We start from the raw sequence: 25,864 nt of genomic DNA on the forward strand, positions 1-25,864 counted from the left end.
AACTATTTCTAAACTACTACTAATAAAATAATGTTATTTGCCTTGTACTGATAACGCAAAACTAATAATGGGTAAAATTGCTGCCTCTTATCGGAAACCAAGGCAGGGCATCTAACTGTACCACTAGTCATTGCAGTAGGTCACAAACTTACAGCATTAAAAAAAAAAAAGAGGCCAGTTTTACAAAAGAATGACTTTGATGAAGCAGTAAAAAGTATTAATGTTATTAAATCTGGACTCTGAGGGGCACCTGGGTGGCTCAGTCAGTTAAGCGCCTGCCTTTGGCTCAGGCTGTAATCCCAGGGTCCTGGAACTGAGCCCTTCCTGGCCTCCCTGTTGGGGGGGCGTGGGAAGGGCTGCTTCTCCCTCTCCCTCTGCCTCCTGATCCCCTGGCTTGTTTGTACTCGCTCTCTGTCACTCTCTCTGTCAAATGAATAAATAAAATCTTTAAAAATCTGGACTTTGAGTACATGTATTTTTTTAATATTCTATGAGACAAAATGGGAAATATGCAAAATACTATAAATGAGATAAAACACTTAATACCTGTTTTGACTTATAACCTAAACTATCTACTTTTTCATTTACTCTAAAGAATAACTGATAAACTACAGTTATTCAGAGTTGGTTATTTGGGAGGTATTTTCTTGAAAATGGGCAAAGGAAGACTGTTGCTTCAAGGAAGAAAACGGACATTCACTGCTAATGATAAAATCTGAGCTTTCAAGCAAAAACTGGAATTTTGGAGAACTCGTGTCTTCCTCACCATGAGCCGAATAGCCTCCAATACTTAAGGAGTTTCTGATGTGACAGAAGGGTGATTTTAACAAATGTAACTTCAACTTCATCATAAAATGAATTAACATGTTAAAGATTTATAAAATTCAGTCAAACAGTATTTTCTAAATAACCGAGGTTACAAAATCAGACATGGATAAAAGACCAAAGTGTATGACACACCAACTTATTTAAAATAAAAGAGTAGGAAAAAAGTTCACTGATACGATTTTAGATTCCACATTGCCACCCATTTTAAGAAACCCACTTGTTATGTTTGGTATAGAACAAAAAACAATATCCACAATTATCTGAAAACACTATTAAAATACCATTCCTTTTGCCAACTATGTACCTATGTGAGGCCACACTTTGTGCATTTACTTCAACCAAAATAATATACCACAATAAAGTGAGTGAAGATATAAAAATCCAGCTGCCTTCTATTATATCCAATATTAAATGAAGGGCTTTCAAAAACACTAAGTAATACCACTCTTCTGAGTTTTTTTTTTTGAAAAAGTTATTTTTCATTAAATAAATATTTTATTAACATGTAATGGCTTATTACAGCTATTTTAAAATGCACTAATAAAAATTTCTGTATTCTCTGTTGTAACTTCTAATACAGTGATCCACATGAACAAAAAGGTTTTTGGACACTGCAGTAATTTTTTTTTTAATATGGAATGCTTCATGAATTGCATCATCCTTGTGCAGAGGCCATGCTCATCTTCTCAACATTACTGCAATTTTAGTATATGTGCTTGTTAGAAGGTGGAGGAGGGACAATAAAGTATTCCTCAAACTAAGAAAGTATTTTGAGACCAAAAAACAAAGCAGGGAACTCTCTAGTTTATGTAGTTTTATTCAGGGTAACTTACTGATGGGGGAGGGAAATGGGCAGAGGACAATTCATGGCAGTTGCAGGGATATTCTCCACAAAATCCAGACCTTTGTCTATAGATTTTATACAGTGAGGGGATGCACAGAAGGGCACTATCGTGAGATCAAAGAATTCCCATACACCTCCAAAGGGCTGGCATGCACCTAATTAACAGCTAATCATTAATTAGATCTTGTGGCACCACCGCCTTGTGGCATTAATTAGATCTTGTGTGCATCAGGAAGGGTAAAAACTATGTATAGATTTATGGAAGGCTAAAACAAGCCTCCCAGATCCTGGCCTTGGGAGGTTCTCAGGTTATGTGTATTAATCTCCAGGGGAACTAGAACACATAGCCCCACAAGAGAAGTAACTGAGCAAACATGAACAAGATGGAGGACCAAAGATAGGAGTCAGTACTGTCCTCACTCCTACAGTGCTGCCAAAAAGAGCATGAGTCTGCAGGAGTTTTTAAGGATTGAGACCAAAGAGTTTGAGAACTGCTAGCATGGTAGGTCTATATATTGGGAAGCCCAGGTTCTAATTTCAGCTCTTCTCCTCCTAGCTACACAACACTCCTTCCTCTATCAGGTTAGGACCCGATGATATCGAAAGTCTATTAGTTTTATTCTCCTTACCTTGAAGTTGTAGATTTCATTGTAACAATCAGCACTTTTCAGATACCAGGTTATATTCAAAGATACATCACAAGGCTCTCCATCAACTATAGAAGAAGAAAACTTTGTGAATAAAGATGATTGCCAAAGTATTTTTCCTAAAATTCTATCTTTCCTGCTAAATTTAGATACTCAAGGACCATCTTTTCTCCAAGCACAAGGTAATAAAGTAATATACGTAAAAAGAACTGGATATTCTTCAGATAAAAGTACTGTTGTTCACAGAAGATGTTTTTGACCGGCTTAACTGTATCTACTTTTATGCCTTAAAACCTCAATTTCTGGTTCTCTGTTGGGAAAAAACTAGAAGTGATAGAGCAGTCCCAAGTTAAAACCAGTCTTCTATTATCATTCAAATATTTACTCAACAGGGCACTTAAGTATATGAAGCTACATGCCACTGTGTTAGGCCGTAGGAGAACGGGATCTTAAAAAAGCTACATTCTATTTGGAGAAACAAGGAATAACATTAGGGACATCACAAGGCAGTAGTCAAAATAGTTCCACTGAGAGAAAAATTAATAGCTTAGACCTTGAAAGATACCAAACTAGACAGAAAGAACTAAGGAAAAAGAAAAAAAAAAAAATCACCTGGTTGGGGAAGGTAGGAAGAGCAAAAGAAAAAAAGGGAAGACTCTTTAAAAGAGTCTTAGCCCACCTTAAAAGAGGCCTCAAGGAACCTCACAAAAATCAGAGTGGCCTTGATCTCATTAAACATACTTTGGAACCCAATATTTAGAGGACCAAGACATTAGCCTGAAAATCTGAGAGCATAAATCTGACTATATCACTGATCATCTGTCCCACCTGGAAGTCAGTTTATCTTTGATTCCAGAAACGTTACAGGAAATATACTAGAAGATACCTGCTTCAAGCAAATGTCACAAAGATAAATATGACTGCATCTAGGAATCTATTTTTGGTTCTTAACAAAAAGTGCACACCTAAAATTATAACCTTTCCCTTTTCTTTGTTTTAAATTGTTTTCTCAAATTAATTTTCAAGTGACATACTTTTACAAGGTTCAATCAAAATACACAGAACTCTGATGTGCTAAATAGAATTTCTGAAAATTATATAAAGGGTATTTGCAATCTCACTGTAAACTACTCAGAGGAACCATACAGAGATGGAATTAACTAAATAGAAGCCAATAAGAAAATCCCCTAAACAGAAGATCTGCAGGAAAACTTGGCTGCAAAAATATTACTATTTATGTTAAAAAGACACCATCCAGAACTTTGAATGGATGGCATTAAGAGGCAAAAATGGTCCTGGCAATTTCACAGAAAGCTATATACTATAACCCTGAAAGTATAAAATCAGAGACAAAGTAAATGTGAGAAAGCAGAGAAGTAACAAAATGAAAGAACATTTTTAGGAGCCTCAAATTCTCCAAAAAAATGAAATGTAGACACTGCAAAATATGGAGCTTGTGTGAGTTGGCAAAGCACCATTTGATCAAAATAGATGAGAAAAGACTATACACGATAGAAAGGTAGAATAGCATGCAGGCTGTCAGGCCATTCCAAAAAAGCCCAAATACTGCTATCCCTGTAAATTATTCTAATCCACCATACCAACCTCACAAGACAGAGCAAATTATTCTGAGTAATATGATTTAAATCAAATTTAAGTCATTAGTCAAGAGACTGAATTTTCATAGATATAGTCTATTCTTCATAGAAACTTTACTGACTCCCCTTCACTGCTGCTAGACTGTAAGCTCAGTAAGAGAGACGGCCTTTTCTATCACTTCCCTGCTGTCTAAAACATTGCCTGGCACATAGCAGGTTTTTAATAACTACTTACTAAATGATTAAGACAATAAAATCATCCAATTACAACTTATAACTTTGCAGCACTTTCATGGAAAAAGATGTTCATAGAAGCACACATGGATGATCTGAACTTTTATCCCTGATCCTGAAACAGAGCTATCCGTGATCATTTGTTCCCTAAAATAAAGCCAGTTTCAAAAATAAAAAGAAGTCTTTCTTTAATATGTAACTGGATATTTTGGATTCAGATACAGTGGTTTTCTCACTGGACAGACTGGTTTTGTTCTAATAATCCCTTTTCCCTGATAATATCTTTGAGCTTCCTCTTCCAAAGATCAAATAATAAAATACTCCTGTAAACAAAGGTTTAACTGAACATATTCATTCAGAGCCAAAGGCCTGACAAAACTAACTTTTGTGTTCGGTAAACATCTAACAAGCACACAAAAGCAGAATCAGTGGTATCTCTCTGACACAGGACAGATTAAAACACCATGAAGACAAATCAAACAATTTGTCTAATTGTATACAGTAATCACCAGAAAAACAAGAGAAGAAAATAAAGTTCACACAAGTATTCTTAAGATTACTCAGTTAAAAAACCCTTAATTACGCTACCTATATTTATTTTATTTAGATAGTGCCGGACTATTAAATTTCAAAGCTTATATTTAGAGTAGATCAGAGATAGAAAATAGGTCATTTGGAAGTTTAAAGATCACTCAAAAACTCAAATAAAAATTTCATGAAATGCAAAAACTCACATTTCAGGAAGACAGTGGTATTTTTGAACAGGATCTTTCCAAAACTGAAATAATTTTTCCCCTGAGAAGATAAAGGAGAGAAAGATAATTAGCATCAGATCACTTTTAATTCCCAAGGCAGACTATAAAAAATTGTTATAAAAACCTAAACTTATAAAATGTTAATATTAGTTTTCTTAACAAAAAAATACATCAATAGCCTTTCTTTTAGTAAAATTCAACCATATCCAAATGCAGAATTTTATAGCTTGGTGCAGAGACACAATTTTACCCCCCACAGGCCATGAAGCAAGGACTCTAGGAAAAAAAAAAGCGCCAGAAATCCCAACTTAAATCTTCATAGAGGGTACTCCTTCATCAGTTTACTCACTAACCACTCTTCAGAATAACCAATCATTTCTTCAAATAAACTATTCTATGAACAGATAGATTTAACTATTAACCATTTTAGCAACAGCACCTAAAATTCAGAACCTTAAGTTCTTCACCAAATGAACAAAAGCTATAATGCTTGCCATATGAAAGCTTAAATAAGATTTGTACATTACAAAAAAAAAAAAAAAAGATTTGTACATTACAACCAGCGAGCAGAGCAGAATGGAAACAAAAAGGCCACAGTGGTTTCAATAGGACAAAACGCTTTTTTGGCATTTCCTGCGTGCGTCTGATTTGCTGGCTCACAGAACCATATAGCTCTTACTCAAATAAGGTTTAAACGAGGGGGTGGAGGGACAGAAAGGGTCAACCTACCTAGTCAATCGTCCAGCAGAAAGACTATCTTTTTACCTATCAAATTTTAGAATACGATTTCTTCCATTTCAGCCATTCTCATGTTAGAATACATTTTTAAACGCCGAGGCTTCTTAATCACACAGCAAAGCTTAGAATAACCATTCCAGAGTTCAAAAGAAACCAAACAACTTCGTAAGGAGAATCATCCAGTAACAACAACAACAACAACAAAGTGCAGAGGGAAAAAAAAAAAAAAGAAAGAAAAATACCTATTTACAGATCTCTTTCATCCAACTCGGGGTCACTGAATTCTTAGAAACTTCGGCTGAAAGGGAAACCGTTCTCCACCTATCCTTTACCCGTCTCAAGTTAAGGCATTCAAAGTTCTGACTTGGCTGATAAGAAACCGCTCCACCATTCCTCACCGCTCCTGAAGCGGCCCTGGCATTTCCGCTAACCTACCCACCGAAGTGCACGGCTTTCCGCTCCAAGGAGGTGGATCCCTGCTAACCAGCGACACAGACGCTCCAGGCAATTCCATCCCTTTGGAAGCGGGCTTTTGCGGAGCCTTCATGGACCCCTAGGGCCACCGTAGCCCCACCCCTTGCTCCTCCAGGCTCAGTTGCTTCTGAAGTGAACACTCACCGACGGCATGGGGATGTGCCACTTGGATCGGTCGGCAGCGGCGACAGGTGCCGGTCCTACACCGAGAAGCGACAGTGGGGACGGCTGAGCCCCCAAAAGAAGAAGAATGATAGGCAGCACCTGAAGCCACGCAGCCGCCGCCATCTTCACAGCCGTGGAGCGCCTACCGAAAGCATTTCACCTTCTTCCGGTTCGCCCCGCCCTCTTCCGGCTCCGCTTTGGGGGCGGGATCATCCGGGTCCTCGAAACCTCGCGGGGCTTGTTTGTTTTGCGACCCAGCAGCCCCTCCCTAAGCCAGCCGTCACCACCTCGTGTGAGTTTCAGACCCTACGGCGCTAGCGTCCTGTCGTGGTAACCCGGTCACCTAGGAGCGTTGGGATGTTCACCAACAGCCACCTGCGCTTCGGTCGGCTCTGCCGTCGCCCGGCCCTTAAAGGGTCTGGGGACCAAGCAAGCTCCCAATGTAGCGTTTGGCTCTCTCCTCTCGTTCGCCCCAGCCTCTCATCCCTTCTAAGTCAAAGTCAAACGCGGGGGCCGGAAGTCTGGGGAAGCCGTAAGTCCCCCTGTTTGGCGTGTAGTCGTGAGTTTCGGTTTCTGGAGGTATTTAATCAAAGGTTGGAATTTGGCAGGGGTAGAGTATAAGCACTTACTAAACGGTATCTACTGTGGTAGATATGCCCTTTTATAAAGACCGTTCTGGCCCTGAAAAGTAGTTCAGTAGTTGCAGAATTTGGCCGGAGAACATCAACCTTCAGCACAGAGCCGAGCGGCGCTTTCTATTTAAAACTAAAAAGGGAAAGAATGGGTCAGGTTTCTATATCAGTAACGTGACGGTCACTGAGATAAACCTGCAGAGGTTTGGCCTGGATCAGGCAAGGGAAGCGGTGTGGGTACTTCCTGGTTCTCACGCTCTTGACTTGGATCCTCTGGGGCTGTTGGAGTACACGCCCCCTCCACCGCGCCAAGACAGCTTTCGGTTCCTCATGAAAGCAGTTCCTTGTCGGGCACTAGTAGTCAAGAAAATTTGGCCAAATAAATCCCCGAAGAAACGCTAATTTGGGCCTGGAAAACCCGGGAATAAGTATAGATTTGTTACTCCTTAAGGGACCTGACAGTGGTGAAGTGCTGGTTGTATTGAGCAAGACGGCCCTTGGCCTTGGCCTGAGAGCTGAAAGCCAATCAGATTGACTAGGAAGCCATGGAAGCTGCTGAGAAAGAGGAAATCAGGTAAAGGCCCAGTGGTCCTCTGCAAGGACTATTGAGTCCAGACAGCAGGGGATAGATAGTTGCTTTCAAAACCTGAAAGCAGCATTCTGGTTTTGAAGGTTTTACTGATTGTATGACCTCTTATTTGCATGTTTGATACTCGTGTACTTAAAAATTTTTTTTTCAGTTCCCCAGGGAATTAGTCGATTATCAATAGCCCCTCATAAAGTCCTTACTTACAAAACAGTGGAAGAGTTGTGATCAGAACTATAACACGTGAATTTCAAGCATGTAGCCTTCCATGTTCAGCTATAGCCCCATCTTCCTATGTTATTACAGAGCTCATTCTTCAAAGCTGGGAAGCAAAGACTGCAAATTTCTTTAATTGTTGCACACTTGATTAAAAGAAACAGTGACAAAGACTGCATCAGGGAAGGATTTGATGACTTCCAAGAAAATAATTTTTAAGTACAGCCAAGTGTATCTGTGTGGGCTTGTTTTCCTAATATCTTGAAATGTGTGTTCATAGTTTCCTAGATAATCATAGACTTAAAAAAAAAAAAGAAAAAGAAAAAAATCATAGACTTGCTGACTACAGCTGTATTCAGCAACACGGCTGCCTGAAGACCAGTGTGTTTCTTTCCCTCCTCCTTACAGCCTATGGTTGTTCTAATCATATGGAGGCTAATGTGTTTTTTTAAAATATTTTATTTTTAAGTAATCTCTATACCCAAAATGGGGCTCCAACTCAGAACCCCAAGATCAAGATGCTCCACGGACCAACTAATCCAGCCAGGTGCCACTTGAGGCTAATTTAAATACATATTTTTAGCAATATACATGCATCGTATTCACGTTCTATTCCAGAAACAAATGTTCTGGGAATTTGGTTTTAAAAAACATTGGTTCCAAATTTTCAGCAGCATCTTAAAAAGCAAAAGATTTTGCTTCTACGTCTGTTTCTATTATTTTAGTGCCCTTGCACATACCTCTGTGCAAGCAGAGCACAGAGCATTTGTCAGGTTGATTTGTGCTTGTTGGTTAAGCTCTTGTAGGAAGCTCAGACACAGTCCTTCATATCTTCCTCAGACCGTACTCAGTAAGGATATTCTGAAAATATTTTATTGAATAAATAAGTGGATTGTTTTTGTTTGGTTTGAGTTTTTTGTGTGTTTCTGCTTCTTCTGATTTTACTGTTGTAGTTGTAGCCTTCAGTCATTATTTTATTTTTAATTATTTTTTAAAAGATTTTATTTATTTATTCATGAGAGACAGAGAGAGAGACAGAGGCAGAGGCAGAGGGAGAAGCAGGCTCAATGCAGGGAGCCCAATGTGGGACTCGATCAGGACTCCAGGATCACACCCTGGGCAGAAGGCAGATACTCAACCGCTGAGCCACCCAGGCATCCCTTCAATTATTTTAAAAGAACCCTTCCTTATGAGTAACAATACTCTTTTTCCAGTGCTTTCAGAGTAATCCTAGAATTTGATATTTTGTTGTTTACCTTGGTGATTTACAAAAGGATGTTTTTCTGCACCACACATGCTATTGTGTCATGTTATGGCCATGACACAATTTTGCATTGCAGAAGTTTTTGACCTGCATTCAGAGAAGGAACAAAAAATGGACTCACAAACCTTGTAGAAAATAAGTGTCTTAAAATGTCTTTTTTTTAGTGTTGAAGATGAAGCTGTGGATAAAAACATTTTCAAAGACTGCAGCAAGATTGCTTTCTACAGGTAAGGAGAGGAAATGTACTACCTGGATCAAAACATTTCAATATTGCAATATTTACAGGCTTTCTAAGGAAAGGGTCAACTAGGAAATGTAATCATTAAGAAATTTATCAGATAGGAGACATTTACCTTTATACACTTACTATTGTCTTATTTAAATTTCTCAATAAATATATATTTTATTTTAAAAGTGTTTATATCTTTGAATAGGTAATACCTTTACATGTTTCAAAAGTCAAATAATGTAAAAAGATATACTTTGGAAAGTGTTACTCCCATGCCTATCCTTTACCACCCTGTTCCACATCTTGTCCCTCTAAGTAACCAGATTTATTAATTTCTTATTTGTTCTCCCAGTATTTCTTTTTGTAACGCAGATATTCTTAATCACTGCCTTTGTTATACCAAGTAGCTTCCTATATACATGGTTGTATACTTTTTTCCTACTTCATAGTTTATTCTGAAGAGCTCTGCATGAGTATATAGAGATTGTACTCTCTTTTTAGAGCTGTGTAGTATTCCATTGGGAGGATGTACTATAATATATTCATTCTCCTTCCTATTGCTAGATCCTCGAGTTTTTAATCTTGTAGCTGAAGTATCATGTCTGATATATATATATTATTTCTTACACATGCAGGTGTATTCATAGGATGCATTTCCGGAAATGGTATTGCTGCATCAAAGAATAAGTACATTTAAAGTTTTACGTATTACCAGCTACCCCTCCGTAGGGATTGTACCATTTTGTACTCCCATCACCACGCTATAAGATTACCTGTTTCTCCAGAGCCTCAAAAAATATTTCTTTAAAATCTTTTTGTTTAAAAAAAAAAATCTTTTTGTTGAGTGTCTGTCTTTGTGTGATCTCGATCCCAGGACTCCAGGATCGCGCCCTGGGCCAAAGGCAGGCGCCAAACCACTGAGCCACGCAGGGATTCCCAAGATCACTTAAGTTCTGAATATGTACCTTAGAGAGAATTCAATAGAGAACGCTTGATCATTTTGTTAAATCACTGGATTGTATTGGATTTCTATTAGAATTTATTAAGTTTCTATTAAAGTGTACATTTCATGGAAAGAGAAAGGAAAATTAACAAGCTAATAAATACCATCCATGAAACCTGCCACCTTCTCAATAAAGAGGACAAATGGCATCCTTGAGCAGTTCTATGTTGAATAATTTTATTAGTATTATTAATACTAATTTTATTAGCACTCGAATAATAAGGTACTGCTGTTAGTACTTTATTGGAGTACTAATATTATCTGGGCTGAGTTCATTTACAATCATAGTGAATTTTAATGACTTCCACGTGATAATATAGTCTGTTAGATACTGACAGTCACAAATTCTCAATTATTTGTATACTCTATATTTGCAGGCGTCAGAAACATCAGCTCTCCAGGAGATCCACCTATCAGGCATTACTAGACTCAGTCACAACTGGCAAAGACAGCACGAAGTTCCACATCATCAATGAAACAACCAAGGTGAGACAGAAGTATTTTCTACAGAGAATTATTTTTTTATATTAAATTGGGCTCGAATGAAGTAAATTTCTACAAAGGCTAGTTAAAACTATGCTTCAAAAATAAACTTTGTTAGAGAAGTAATGTCATCTTTTTCATATCTACATATTTTTTTAAAAGATTTTATTTATTTATTCAGGAGAGTCACAGAGAGATAGGCAGAGGGGCAGAGGGAGAAGCAGGCTCCATGCAGGGAGCCTGATGCGGGACTCGATCCCAGGACCCCGGGATCACGCCCTGAGCCAAAGGCAGACGCTTTAACCGCTGAGCCACTCAGGTGTCCCCATATCTACATATTTTAAAAGTAATGTGAATACTGACTACAAATTGCCTGTGTATCACTTTCCTAGATGTTTTACAAATGTTATTTCCTTTTAACTAGTCCTCATAATACAGAAAAGCAACTAGAAAGTCACTTGTTCAAAGTTATGCAGCTAGTAGAGTTTTCACCTGCATCTATCAAGCACCCATGTTTTGTTACTATTACACAGTGTACAGTTGAGCATGCAGCCTGAGCAAGGTACAGATTCCGTGGTGTCAAATTTCAAAATATGGGTGGGCCGAGGGAGCAAGGGACTGTATAGTTGAAAACCTAAGTTATAAATGTTCCGTCTCCTGAGCTGCTTCACTATCAGATCGCTCTAGTTATTACATACTATAGGGATTAGAACAGTATGTTAAGTACTTTTTCTCACTTGTCAAGTCCCCATGCTACTTTAGATGGACCAGTCGCAGAGGAGGAAGTACTGTATGGGTTGAGCCAAGAAGTTGTGCACAAGTACTGATGCTCCTAGCCTGACCCTCACTTCTAGATCCTTCCTGTCTTCTTAAAAGCTTCGGATGCTTCTAAGGCTTCTCAAACCAATCTGGTTTAATTGGTAGTTCATGTAACTAAAAGACATACTTACAGCCATGCAGTCTAGGTTTCCTAACAGGTGACTGAGAAGAAATCCCCTTTCACTGCAAAGCTGTGAGAGATCTCCCTTTGGTGACCATAAGTCTCACCCTGTGGTGCTGCACTGAGGAACCTCTTTAGAGAAGACAATAAAAACTGCTCCACATCAGGGGGTTCTCTATAACATTTGTAAGACCTTTAATTTAGCAAAGAATTCTAACTTTATTCCCAGACTGGAGGATCAACTGTACACTGAGGAAGTCTGCCTTCCTTACAAAGTTTTAGAAAATTTAGCTGTTTCATAGATGTGGAATTTTCTTACACACTTTTCTGGCCTGAATTCAAAATAAGGGCTAAAATCATATCAACAGTTCTATGTTCTCTATTCCTATCACCTGTCCCCAACTTCAGGTTACTTTTGGGTGTATTATGGTAGTGGTATACTTAGTTCATGCCTCTTAACTACACAGATGGGATAGTTAACCTTTCTGTGAAACCTGGTCTTGCTTTTGTACCACTTATTTTTTCCCTGAAGGAATTTGCTCCCTTGCTTGGCATTTTTGATACCTTTGAGTTCTCAGCTCATGGTACCCCCACACACAAAGTCATAGGTCCTCTACAACTGGATCCAGGAGGATACTAATCTTTTTTTTTTTGGATAGGTTGAGAGCTATTCATGGGGAAACATGGAGTATCACTAATTTCCTTCCTGGAAATCCACCTGCCATTCGCACATGGCCTGACACCCAGCCAATCCTCTATATTCAGGGTCAGCAGAAACAATTGGCTCCAGGAAATGCAAGGAGTCCACTAGAAACCTTCCTGGAGTCATGGTCATTAAGCCTGCCACCAGAATGTCAGGCACCTTCCTTTCTTTATTGTTTTTTCTATTTTTTCTTTCGTGTGTGTGTATGTATATGTGTATTTGCTCATTTTCCTTCCTGTCTCCAATGTGTCTAAACCCAGAGAGTTGTAGCTATCCCATAGTCGGGGCAAGAATCACTTTCATCCTTGAGGAGCCTCAGTATATTGTCATGAAGACTCATGGTGAAGTAAAGTAAATGAGGCAAAAGCACTCTGTGGGTCAGAATGCAAATGTCTATTCATCTTGATACCAGTGCAGTTAGTGTGGATCCCCACACACTACCTTTTACAAAACTATAGATCAATTCTCTAAGCACATCCTCTTTGGAGCTTGAAAACATGAGAGACATGCTGTTCAGGTCAGGTGCCAGAACTAGAGCCCACTAGATCTAGATGCTTTCCAAAGAAAAGAAGCTACAGTCCAGGAGGACCCACAGGATCTCAGCACAAGACAGCACATGGCTTAGAAGGGAGCTGAGAAGCTCAACAAGCAAGGGCAGGTTATCCAGGATGTCAACAGCGTGGCCCCCAGGACAGAGAACTTTGAGGGCCCCATGGAACAGACTTCATGTTAGGGTATTAGAAATATTGGGGCTGCATAGAGAATCTGCAGGCTCTGCTCTCAGGCAAATGTATAGTGTCAGGGGTTACCCTGAATTTCTGGGCTGAATTCCAATTTAATGTTTTCTTTGTCACTTGGAGTTGAGATGACTAAGAGGGATTTAGGATTTTATGTCCTTTGTCAGTCCGAGAGGGACAATGAAGATCCAGACAGTAATCTCTAAAATTGTCTGAACCTTGGATCCAGCTCATTGTATAGTCAAGCAGCCTCCATTTAAAGGTTGTTTCTGGAACGAAATGGGTGTTTCATGGAGATTTCACTTAGGCTACAGTAGAGATGTGGTCTGGAGGTTTAAAACAAGCTGCACATATCTACTTACTCAGAATGATAGCTTTTTACTTCAGGTTCAGAGAGATAGAGCCCATAGTCTAAGAGGATCATATTCATCTCACAGCTGCAGTTCTCAGATTTCACTGATCCAGCAGATTCTGACAAACCCAGCATTCTTAGTGCCTGCCCCCACATCATTAAAACTCTTACAGCAGTAACTCTGTTGTCAAGATCTGTTAATTTTTAAAATCCTTCTTCCCAATATAAGCAACCAAGAAACAGAAACAAGCTTCATTCAACACTGTCTTAGCTTGGGCTCCCATAACAAATACCATATACTGGGTATCTCAAACAACAGATATTTATTTGCCATAGTTCTAGAGCCTGGGAAATCCAAAATCAAGGTGTCTTTGGGGACCCTCTTCCTGGCCTATAGACTACCATCTTACTATATTTTCATATATTGGAGGGAGAACTAATTATCTGATTTTTTCTTACAATGGTACTAAAAACATCATAACCCCACCCTCATGACCATATCTAAACCTAATCACTTCCCAAAGTCCCTATCTTCAATACCATCATATTGAGGGTTAGTGCTTCAAAATATGAATTTGGAGATGGAGAGAGACACAGTTCAGTTTGTAGCTAACATAATGTTCCTGGGACACAGTAATGTTACAGAACAAGCTGAAATGTTGCCCTGTGTGTTGTCTCCAACTCAGGACATCTAGGCTTTGAAGAAAAGCCAGTTAAGGTTAAAATGCATACATTTTCTTCTCATACGGTCCCAGGATAATATCTTGCCTATTCCTGATGAAAAAAATAATCAAGTTAGATATTAAAGAGAATTCCAAAAGAAAAGCTAAAAAGAAAGCTAACAGTAAAATGTTGACTGCTTTTTAGAGCTGTTTTTTCTACTATCAATTTTTTACCTTCAATGAAAATTTGACCTGGATTGAGAAACAGAGATCTAGTCTTGGGATTTCAGAGCAGAGAAATTTATTCTGTCCTCTGAGTTTAGCTAAAAAACAGTGCAAGCAAGTCTCTCTAGAACAGACCTATGTCTTTGATCTACTTTATTTTTATTTGTTTTAATAAATTTATTTTTTATTGGTGTTCAATTTGCCAACATACAGAATAACACCCAGTGCTCATCCCGTCAAGTGCCCCCCTCAGTGCCCGTCGCCCATTCACCCCCACCCCCCCCCTCCCCTTCCACCACCCCTAGTTCATTTCCCAGAGTTAGGAGTCTTTATGTTCTGTCTCCCTTTCTGATATTTCCCACACATTTCTTCTCCCTTCCCTTATATTCCCTTTCACTATTTGACCTACTTTAGATTGGCAATTTAGATGCTTTTTCATGACATGGATGACCTCTTAGCAACATATTTACTTTCCTTTGCAGCCTGTTTGCAAGTTTTCACGAGACTGCACTTCTAGCAGCATCTCCAAGGATGTAGGGATATCTCTGAGCACCTCCATGAAGTTACCCCCTTCTCTTTGCATCTAAGACTGATGAAAATGGGATTTTGCCCAACCAGCCACCTCCTCAGCAGATGAGGAAGAACTACCACTTGTTAGCCAGTACTGTTTATGCAGGGGTGGCCATGAACAGGCAGCTAATTTGGGAACTAGCCAAACAATCAGAAGCATACCTGAACAGGCTAACTGTCCTTGGGGAACCAATAGGCTAATGCTCAGCGTGAACTTGCAGATGTTCTCTGTAGAGAATCAGTGCTTGCGATAATAAACTGGCTACAACAGTGAAAGGGGCATTTAGTTCCTTATGGCAATTTGATGAGCTCTTAGTCCTCTGAATCCTGGGAGGTCTTGATCTGCAATTTACTCACACTTGTAGATCTTCTAGATGAACTGTTTTTTAGAGTATAGTGAAGACACCTGGTGCCAGAGGAAAGGCAAGGTCTGTATCCATCAAAAAGTTATAATGTCCATTATAATATATATATTATTATATGTATTATAATCAAGAGTCATAATTTCCATTCCATTCCATTTAAACATGTGTTCTAGGGCTGTTCTCTTAACTCAGTCACAGTCTCTACTAGTTGTGATTCCCAGTTCTTGGTAAATAACAAATTTTGTTTTAATATAATTGTGATCAGTCCACTATTTGAAGACAAAGACAAGGCTGTTTCTACCACCATGATTTTTACAATCTGATATTTTTGCTCATGTGGCCAAAAACAATAACAAAACAAATAACAATAAGGAGACCAGATTTATGATGACAGACTACCAGGTTTTGTTTTTAATAAGTATGAAAGAAATAAGATAGGAAAAGAGAATTAGTACCCTTTCCCAGACCATGAGAAGTGAGCCTTTAAATAAAGTTTTATGAAAAACCAAGTGGAGACTTGTACTAAAATGAACCTCTAAAATGTATTCCTTTCTCTGAAGATTTATCTCATTTTCTCTGTGTAGGTGGACATTTACTGATTTTAAATATTTTTAAGAGAGCAAAATCCGTACTGTGTCATTATTTAAAATGCTCAGTTACAGAGGGGGTGATGCTCAATGAAATGTTACTTGTTTTACATAAATCCATCTTGCTGCAATTTGAATGTAACTGCCACTATGATCTAAGTAAGTATTCACACTAACTCCTAGTTTATACATCTCGTTTCTGTAAGTTAACATATCTTTTCATTGTCATTTCCAATCATCACTAATTGGAGAAAGAGATTCAATCATTTATTTGTCTATTACTTTTTCATAAATGTCCAAACAGGAGAAGAACAGGAACATATAGAAATTCTTAATGTGTTAGAAGAATATAATGTTCATGTCCAGGTGTTTTAACATAAGCAAGGTTTTAGTGGAAGAATTAGGCAATAACCGGCAATTGAGAAATCCGGAGAAGTGGTTTTTAAACTGTCAGCCACAGAGCCCAGGTCTCCATGGACCTGTCTCAGCGCTCAGTTCAGGGAGAGACTCAGAGATAGGGCATCCGAGCCACTCCCACCGGCTTTAACCCAAGTAGCTTTATTTTTGGACTTCTGAAAATCTGTTGCTGTTAAAAAAATTTTTTAAGTCAATTAAAAACAGCATGAGCCAGATCATAGCAGCAAAGCATACTGATGTCTAAGGAGTCTATATGCTTGGAACATGAAAGCTATGTTGATAATGGTAGGAGATATGAATGAATCTGTATATTGACCTTAAAAAAGATTACCTATTGGGGAAAAAAATCACTTGTTTAATTGAGTTAAAATGAAAATATAATGGAGCTTTGATTCTGATTTGTGTGTTTGGTTGTAAAAGGTCATTATGGTAAAAGTAAAAGCAAGGTTATTAACTGCCTCCTCATATAATTAGGATTGTTTCCTGAGCTGCAACCTTAAGAACAGAACATACCAGTTTTAGTTTTAAAAAAAATTTTTTTGAAGGGAGCCATTTTACTAAAACTGGGAGGATCCCTGAGTGTAGAAACTAGGTGCAATTTGTTCATCATATGTAGGCAGGCTGTGTGTTCCCTGCTTAGGATGTTCTTGCTCATTTTGTCTGCCAAGAGTCCTGCTAGCCCTTGAATGTCTAGAGACAGCCCAGAGCCCCTCTCCTTATGGTCATTGTTAATAGTCCCTTCTCTTGTTCTCCCACAGCACTTACAGAATACTTTATGTTTCATCTCTAAATTGAGATTTCCCTCTAAGCGTTTAGTAATCTTTCTCACAGCACATCACAATATTAGATGCCAAATAAATGTTAGTTGAATTTGAGAAAGCAATGGAAATATAGGTCTCACTTAGGAGACAATACATAATCTAACAGGATTTCAGCTTTATTTGTATTTGAGCACGTTTTTAAATCTTAGAATTCTGAATGACCTGAAGTAATTAAATTTACAAAAGAACATTAAACATGTAAGGGATGATTACAGTATGATTGGGGTGGGGGATGGTTGATGCTGGCCAAACAGTATAAACTTCCAGCTGTACATAAAATGAGTAAGTTCTGGGGATTCTCCTATACAGCATAGTGATTATAACTAATAATACTTAAAGTTACTAAAAGAGTAGATCTTAAATGCTCTTATCACAAAAAAGGAAATGATAATTAAGTGATATAATGCAGTTGTTGGCTAATGCTATAGTGGTGATCATTTTTGCAATATATAAGTATCAAATCAACCTGAAATTTGTACATTTTAAATTTGTACAATGTTACATGTTAATTATATCTTTTTTATAATAAATTTATTTTTTATTGGTGTTCAGTTTGCCAACATACAGAATAACACCCAGTGCTCATCCCGTCAAGTGCCCCCCTCAGTGCCCGTCACCCATTCACCCCCACCCCCCGCTCTCCTCCCCTCCCACCACCCCTAGTTCGTTTCCCAGAGTTAGGAGTCTTTATATTCTGTCTCCCTTTCTGATATTTCCCACACATTTCTTCTCCCTTCCCTTATATATTCCCTTTCACTATTATTTATATTCCCCAAATGAATGAGAACATACACTGTTTGTCCTTCTCCGATTGACTTACTTCACTCAGCATAATACCCTCCAGTTCCATCCATGTTGAAGCAAATGGTGGGTATTTGTCATTTCTAATGGCTGAGTAATATTCCATTGTATACATAAACCACATCTTCTTTATCCATTCATCTTTCGATGGACACCGAGGCTCCTTCCACAGTTTGGCTATTGTGAACATTGCTGCTAGAAACATCGGGGTGCGGGTGTCCCGGCATTTCATTGCATCTGTATCTTTGGGGTAAATCCCCAACAGTGCAATTGCTGGGTCGTAGGGCAGGTCTATTTTTAACTCTTTGAGGAACCTCCACACAGTTTTCCAGAGTGGCTGCACCAGTTCACATTCCCACCAACAGTGTAAGAGGGTTCCCTTTTCTCCGCATCCTCTCCAACATTTGTTGTTTCCTGCCTTGTTAATTATCCCCATTCTCACTGGTGTGAGGTGTATCTCATTGTGGTTTTGATCTGTATTTCTCTGATGGCAAGTGATGCAGAGCATTTTCTCATGTGCATGTTGGCCATGTCTGTGTCTTCCTCTGTGAGATTTCTGTTCATGTCTTTTGCCCATTTCATGATTGGATTGTTTGTTTCTTTGGTGTTGAGTTTAATAAGTTCCTTATAAAAAAAATAAGTTCTTTATAGATCTTGGAAACTAGCCCTTTACCTGATACGTCATTTGCAAATATCTTCTCCCATTCTGTAGGTTGTCTTTTAGTTTTGTTGACTGTATCCTTTGCTGTGCAAAAGCTTCTTTTTTTTTTTAAATGTGCAAAAGCTTCTTATCTTGATGAAGTCCCAATAGTTCATTTTTGCTTTTGTTTCTTTTGCCTTCATGGATGTATCTTGCAATAAGTTACTGTGGCTGAGTTCAAAAAGGGTGTTGCCTGTGTTCTCCTCTAGGATTTTGATGGAATCTTGTCTCACATTTAGATCTTTCATCCATTTTGAGTTTATCTTTGTGTATGGTGAAAGTGAGTGGTCTAGTTTCATTCTTCTGCATGTGGATGTCCAATTTTCCCAGCACCATTTATTGAAGAGACTGTCTTTCTTCCAATGGATAGTATCTTAATAAAGCTAGAAAAAGGGACACCTGGGTGGCTCAGTGGTTGAGCATCTGCCTTCAGCTCAGGGTGTGATCCTGCGGTCCTGGGATCAAGTTCTACATCGGGCTCCCTCCGTGGAGCCTGCTTCTCCCTCTGCCTATGTCTCTGCTTCTCTCTATAACCCTACCTTAAGAATTATCTGTAAAAGCAGTCACAGCCACTGTACTTTTTACCTGGTCACTCTTAAGTGTCATGTCACTGCTTAAGTGCCCTGACTACTTTCATATATTTCCAAAAGGCAAAGTTCCAGTAAAATCATTATTTTAAGTGCTGTGATAGTCTCCCTGCTTCCTATCTTACTTACACCACATTGTATCCATTCTACACTATGTTACACAGCCTGCTCAGTTTACCCTTTCATTTAACAGATGTTTTTTTTTTTTTTAAGATTTTATTTATTTATTCATAGAGACAGAGAGAGAGAGAGACAGAGGCAGAGACACAGGTAGAGGGAGAAGCAGGCATCATATAGAGAGCCTGACATGGGACTCGATCCAGGGTCTCCAGGATCACGCCCTGGGCTGCAGGCGGCGCTAAACCGCTGCACCACTGGGGCTGCCCATTTAACAGATGTTAAATGGGATGCCTGCGTGGCTCAGCAGTTGAGCATCTGTCTTTGGCTCTAAGGGCATGATCCAGGGTCTCAGGATGGAGTCCCGCATCAGGCTCCCTGCAGGGAGCCTGTTTTTCCCTCTGCCTATGTCTCTGCCTCTCTATATATATGTCTCTCGTGAATGAATAAATAAAATCTTTAAAAAAAAGATGTTACATAACAATTACATGTACCCAATTGTAACCAGAATTCAGCATCACATGAAGGATTTAATGAAGAATCTGGCAACAACCACTACTATATGGCACAGCATGTTGAAAACTGTCAAAATATTTCTCTGACTAAGCATTTTTTGAGAAAGACTAGCTCTGTGTTGGAATTGCTTGCTATCACTCAGAATTCTAAATAACGTGATTTGGGGAGAAAAGAGGCGCCTCGCCTAACATTGGCAGGTGATACTTCATGCTTTTGGGTCCTTTATTTGGTAGGGAGAGTTGGTAATGTGAATGATAAAGTAAGTGATATTTTTGTAAGATAAGCATGGAGGTTTGGAAGCATGGGCACATTTGACCCCTTTTTAAAACTGCTCATTAGAGTAGATCAAAGGGGAACAATAGATTAGAAAAGCAAATTCTCGGGTGTATCATACCTTAAGAATCAGTAGAGTAATAGAATGTTCTATACGCCAGGTGCCCATTGAAATTTCTAAGGAATTGGAGAAGGCACTGAAAAATGGGCAGGTTCATTAAAACACCCAAAGACTCCAGAATACCTATGAGGAGAAAATTTGTCATACTGAAACTAAGATACTACTTTTAGTATAGTGGACTTTTCCACTATTCTCAAGTAAACTGGATTTTTCTAACTACCTGACAAATGGAAGACAAAAACACTTGAGATCCTAGATACTTTTTATTAAAGATCCACATCTGATTCTAATGTGTATATGAGTTATAATAAAGATGACTGCATATTAAATAATGCATATTTCTCTGACCTAGATGCCTCATTTTGTAACCTATAGCTAACCACTTCTATTCTCTTGAGGTTTGTTTTGTTTTATTTATCAAATTCTATATTCTCTATAATTCTATGTTGTTTCCATGCCCCACTGTAGACAGAATTTTACCTAAGTTCCTCAGCTTCTTAAGAAAGCTGAGAATATCCCAACCTCTTGAGAAAGTTCCCCAGACCTTATTCCCAGGTATACAGGAAATGCCTTGATTTTGGTACAGCGAGCCACAATCATCTATCCTAGGGAACTCCAAAGACCACTATTTTTTTCTCTATTCCTTTCCATTCTATGGCTCATTATCCTTCATCTTTCATTCTGCTGGAATCCAGTTGCCCTAGTTTTAACACCAAACTCTTAAGATATCTGCAGTTTTGTCGTATATACAAGGGGCCATAGGTCCCAGCTTTCCAAAAACAGTTTCAGTTTATGCCCATCCTTCAGTACAATTATTAATAGAAACTTCTTTCATCCTTAAAGGTCCTGGTATAGACAATTATATGTTTGCCTAGCCATAGAATACATAGAAGGTATTTCTTGCTCTACCACAGGTATAGACAAGTAAGTATATACAAAGATTGGGGAGCTTTTTCTTTTTTTTTTTGAGATTTTATTTATTCATGAGACACAGGCAGATTTTATTTATTCATGAGACACAGGCAGGCTCCATATAGGAAGCCCGACGTAGCACTTGATCCCAGGACTCCAGGATCACACCCTGGGCCGAAGGCAGGCGCTAAACCACTGGGCCACCCAGGGATCCCCGATTGGGGAGCTTTTTCCTTCGTGATTCCCATTGTCCTCCAGTTTGTGTGGCCTATAATAATTCAAACATAGTTTCTAATTATTGTAATTTGACTGTAGAACTGACCATCACTGGGTAATAACCTCTTGAAACTAATCTCTTGTCTGTTCCCAGGTTCCTCTACTGGCCGAAGTTTATGGTATAGAGGGAAATATTTTCAGGCTTAAAATAAATGAAGAAACTCCCCTGAAACCCAGGTATGAAGTTCCTGATGTCCTCACAATCAAGCCCAGCACTGTAAGGTAAGCCAGGGAACAAGAGATCTTCTTGCACATGCCCCCAATATGGTCTTTCATTATACTTTGAGTAGCAGATTTTATGTGTGCCTCCTGTTTTTTCTAGTCAAAGCTACCATCATTTGCAGAGTTTGTTTTCAGTTATTTGGGGATATATTTATCCATTTTGTATGTTATCCATTTTGTTTTCTCTTCCTCTACCATCTGATTTATTGGCACTTATAAATGGGGAGAGGCAGAGCTTTTGATTCCTGCTGTCCTTCTCACAAAGAAAAGGATTCATCAACCAGACTTTGGGAATAAATAGAAGCAGAGCTATTTAATTTACTCAGATTAGCAGCAGGACTCCAGAGATCTAATACACTAGCCAAACTCCCATGCTTACCATAATTTATACAGTTAGGCTGACTCACTTTTAATTAAGGGTAGTCTCAGAAGTCTAACATGTAATTTGACTTAGAGTCAGAGATAAATTAATAATCAGTGTCAAGGTGAAAAAAAATCTTTGGAGATTAAAAAGCATTTTTCATATACTTACAGCATCTTCTTTAGTTCTCAGCATATCTTTCAGTGATATTTCAACTTGGTTCTGCCTGTTAATTCTTGTTACTGTTTTATATTATTTCACTAAGGGTAGATAAGATTATGCCAGATGCTTTTATTTTCACTATATCATTATCATAGTTTTATGTAGATAATTTTTCATAAAAATTTAATAGTCAAAAGATTATAAGGAGAAACTATTTCAATTATAGTAGAATCACCATAAATTCAAAATAGGTCTCTATTCATTGAGCTGCTAGTATGCCAAGGACTTAGGAAACAAGAAATAAAAAGAGACTGTTTTCAAGGCTTTGCAGTTTGCATGCACATTTGTGTTTATGCTTGTGTGTGATGGGGGGGAGGGTGTGTACTTGGTCACAATGTATTATTATTTACTATCCTGGAGGATTCAGTTTACTGGTAGATTCTTTAACATTTTTACATCTATGTTCTTAAGTAAAATTCATCTGTACTTTTTCTGTGTTATTTTTACTGTGTTTTAGGGTCAGGGTGATAACTACTTTGTATAGTAAATATGGCATATTCTGCTTCTATTCCAACCTCTTTCTAGAGGGCCTGTGGCTACTGTAGTAACTAGAAAGCTGAAAACTACATTCTTCCATCTCCCATATTCCCATGGCATCTAGTTTCTGGTATAATTCAGGTTCTACCAATCAGGTGCACTTACAGGGATCTTGATTTAAGAACTCAGTTTCCCATTTTGCTAGTGTGGATTTGGCAAGTATAGAATGTCTCTAGAGGCACACTAGTTAGGGAAGTAATTTCCCAATCTCTGGAGCTAACGTGGCATGATCTTGGAGCCCAGCAGTTGCCTTGGTGTCTTCTTTTCCAGCTTCCTGATTCTAGCTGCAATAGAAGTTCCATTGACCATACAGTTATGTAGTGTTGTTCTAGGGGTCATTACTATTACCTCAACACTTCCCATGATGTTGTAAGCTCCCAATTCCCCCATATTAAGTTACTTATTTTCTACTTAAATAGCCAGAGTTTTTTCTTTAATCTACAGTTGACTCTTAGTTGATAGTTTTTAGTATCAGAAGTGAGTATAAGCAACAAACCCTCCAGGATGGGAATATGAGATTGGTTAGATGATTTGGCTGGATTTGAAGGTAGCAAAGACCTGGTTACCATTATAGGATGGGATATTAATGTTAAGGACTGAATTGTGCCCCCCCCCCACCTAAACTCATTTGTTGAAGCCCTAACCTCCTTTTTTTTTTTTTTTTTTTTTTTGGTATAGTTTTTATTGGAGTTCGATTTGCCAACATAGAGTATAACACCTAGTGCTCATAGAGTATAACACCTTGTCAAGTGCCCCCCTCAGTGCCCATCACCCAGTCACCCCATCCCCCCCCACTTCCACTACTACCCCTTGTTTGCTTCTCAGAGTTAGGAGTCCCTAATGTTTTGTTACCCTCTCTGATTTTTCCCACTCATTTTCTCTCCTTTCCCCTTTAATCCCTTTCACTATTTTTTTATATTCCCCAAATGAATGAAAGAAACCATATAATGTTTGTCCTTCTCCGATTGACTTACTTTACTCAGCATAATACCTTCCAGTTCTATCCATGTAGAAGCAGATGGTGGGTATTCATCATTTCTAATGGCTGAATAATATTCCATTGTATATAGACCACATCTTCTTTATCCATTCATCTTTCGATGGACACTGAGGGTCCTTCCACAGTTTGGCTATTGTGGACATTGCTGCTATGAATATTGGGGTGCAGGTGTCTCGGCTTTTCACTGCATCTGTATCTTTGGGGTAAATCCGCAGGAGAAGCCCTAACCTCCTGTACCTCAGAATGTGACTATATTTAGAGGTAGGGCCTTTGAAGAGGTAACTGAGTTAAAATGAGGTCATTAGGGTAGACTCTAATATTATATGACTTGTGTCCTATAAGAAGAGGAGATTAGGACACAACACAGACAGAGGGATGACTGTGTGAGGATGTAACAAGAAGATGGCCATCTGAAAGCCAAGGAGAAAGGTCTCAGAAGAAACCAAACCCACTGACACTTTGATCTGGAACTTCCAGCCTGTAGAATTTTGAGAAAATAAATTTCTGTAGTTTAAGCTACCCAGGGTGGTATTTGTTGTGGCAGACCTAGCAAACTAATACAACTAGCAGTAAACCACAGCATTCCATGGCAGAGTTATTTAAATTACTAACTGTGGTCAACTAAAATAAAGCACGTATTGAAAGTATGGCCCCTGCAGACCAAGTAGTAGGGGCATAGAATAGCACAATTATCAAAGAACTCAAAACTCTGAAGTGGCCTATTACTAACTTCACTGAAGAACTTAAAGAAAGCAAAGTACAGTATCAGGTTTTGAATTCTTAGTTCAGGCATTCTCAGAAACCAAATACGTTTTTATGACAGTCCTAAAAGTCTCTCACATCTGTTGTAGCTATCCTTATAGCTGAAAATCAGGTACAGAGTTTGAGTCCATGATTTGCTGACTTAGACCATGAGTTTAATTCACAGCCTCATCAGTTCTGAGAATTTAGGGCACTGAGTGGAAAAAGGGAAAATTAAAAAGCAACATTTGGGAAGATTTGAATAACTGAGTACCTAAACCTCAGAATTCCACCGAGCTTCCTATTCCAGCAGAAGCAGCTCCTTTTCCTCTAATAAAGCTGATCCTACCTGACTTGGACACCCTGTGTTGACCTCACCTAAGATATATTTTGCAAGGGGATTCCAGGACTTCTTGTGCCTCAACCTACCATCCTTCATTGCTGCTAAACTCACCATCAGAAACCATCATGACTACAGAGCTAATTACAGTCAAACCTTTATACCTGAAGAATTACAAGATTTTTTTGCTGGCAAAAGTCCTGGGAATATGGATGGAAATTATTTCTGAGAGATTCCTAGACTGAAGGAAGGAACATAATTTTAGGACCACATTAAATTTATTGACATGGGTACATGTACCAGAGAATCTAGATTTGATATGCTAGCTTGGACAGCTGCAAGTGGGTCTAATTATTGCTTGGCTGGTTAATTATAATCTATATTCATCTATGGGATCTGCTGAATGAAGTTGAGATACCAGAAATTCCTTGGCACAGAGTAGAAAGACTTAGGATATCCATAGACTTAGAAAGGTAAAGATATTGACGTGGATATATCATATGCAACAGCTCATCTAGCCCCTAATTTCCCTAATTTTGTTCTCCAAGAGGATCCAAAGGATACTCCCTTCATTGAGAAATATATTGGTGAGGGAACACTTGGAAAGCACTATAGTCAATGAATGTCTTTTGTGAGCTAGAAATAATGGTGGGAAATCATGCTATCAAAATGGGCTCCCTGATTTCAGTGGAGATGATGAGACTCCACGTGGCAGAATGAAAGTAGCAGCATTTAGTTGTTAGAGACAAGGTGAAGATATTTCCATAATGTACAGCAGTGCATGTATGGTACCCAAGATGGTTTAACCCTCAAGTCAGTGAACAATGTATCCAAGGTCCCCTGGACTGGAATAGATGCACTAAAGTCCTACTTGATAGAACAATCAAAAGAATTCCATTTAGGTTTGATGAACAGTGAGATACAACCTCTCACAAAAATCCAGACAGTTTCTAGAACCCAGGCATCTTTCTTGAAGGGGAAGCCTAGAATCCATGGATAAGGACTTCATAAGGATATAATAACATAAAATATCCCCCCTCACCTTCCCTAAAGAGGCAGGTGA

At 38.7% G+C, this 25,864-nt stretch overlaps 2 protein-coding genes and 1 pseudogene across 10 annotated transcripts in view; 1 reads left to right on the forward strand and 2 right to left on the reverse strand.

The window, feature by feature from the left end:
* Positions 1–6,485, reverse strand: part of TMEM87A (transmembrane protein 87A) — a 38,241-nt gene extending 31,756 nt beyond the window's left edge. The window contains exons 1-3 of one of the 5 annotated variants that reach the window (XM_077880780.1): positions 6,263–6,485; positions 4,886–4,946; positions 2,302–2,387 (exon numbers count right to left, since the gene is read on the reverse strand). In XM_077880780.1, coding sequence (XP_077736906.1) covers positions 2,302–2,387; positions 4,886–4,946; positions 6,263–6,406 — 291 coding nt within the window. In that variant the 5' untranslated portion in view covers positions 6,407–6,485. Of the gene's footprint in view, positions 1–2,301; positions 2,388–4,885; positions 4,947–6,083; positions 6,214–6,262 lie in introns of those variants that run through there. The other 4 variants (XM_077880778.1, XM_077880779.1, XM_077880782.1 and 1 more) reach the window with 4 other exon arrangements.
* LOC144303704 (U6 spliceosomal RNA) lies at positions 1,456–1,554 on the reverse strand (annotated as a pseudogene).
* Positions 6,246–25,864, forward strand: part of GANC (glucosidase alpha, neutral C) — a 76,071-nt gene continuing 56,452 nt past the window's right edge. The window contains exons 1-5 of one of the 5 annotated variants that reach the window (XM_077880770.1): positions 6,246–6,575; positions 7,367–7,489; positions 9,146–9,208; positions 10,591–10,699; positions 21,473–21,600. In XM_077880770.1, the coding sequence (XP_077736896.1) occupies positions 7,461–7,489; positions 9,146–9,208; positions 10,591–10,699; positions 21,473–21,600 (329 nt within the window). In that variant the 5' untranslated portion in view covers positions 6,246–6,575; positions 7,367–7,460. The other 4 variants (XM_077880768.1, XM_077880766.1, XM_077880771.1 and 1 more) reach the window with 4 other exon arrangements.

Source organism: Canis aureus, chromosome 32, assembly GCF_053574225.1.
Source record: "Canis aureus isolate CA01 chromosome 32, VMU_Caureus_v.1.0, whole genome shotgun sequence".
Classification (NCBI taxonomy): Eukaryota; Metazoa; Chordata; class Mammalia; order Carnivora; family Canidae; genus Canis; species Canis aureus.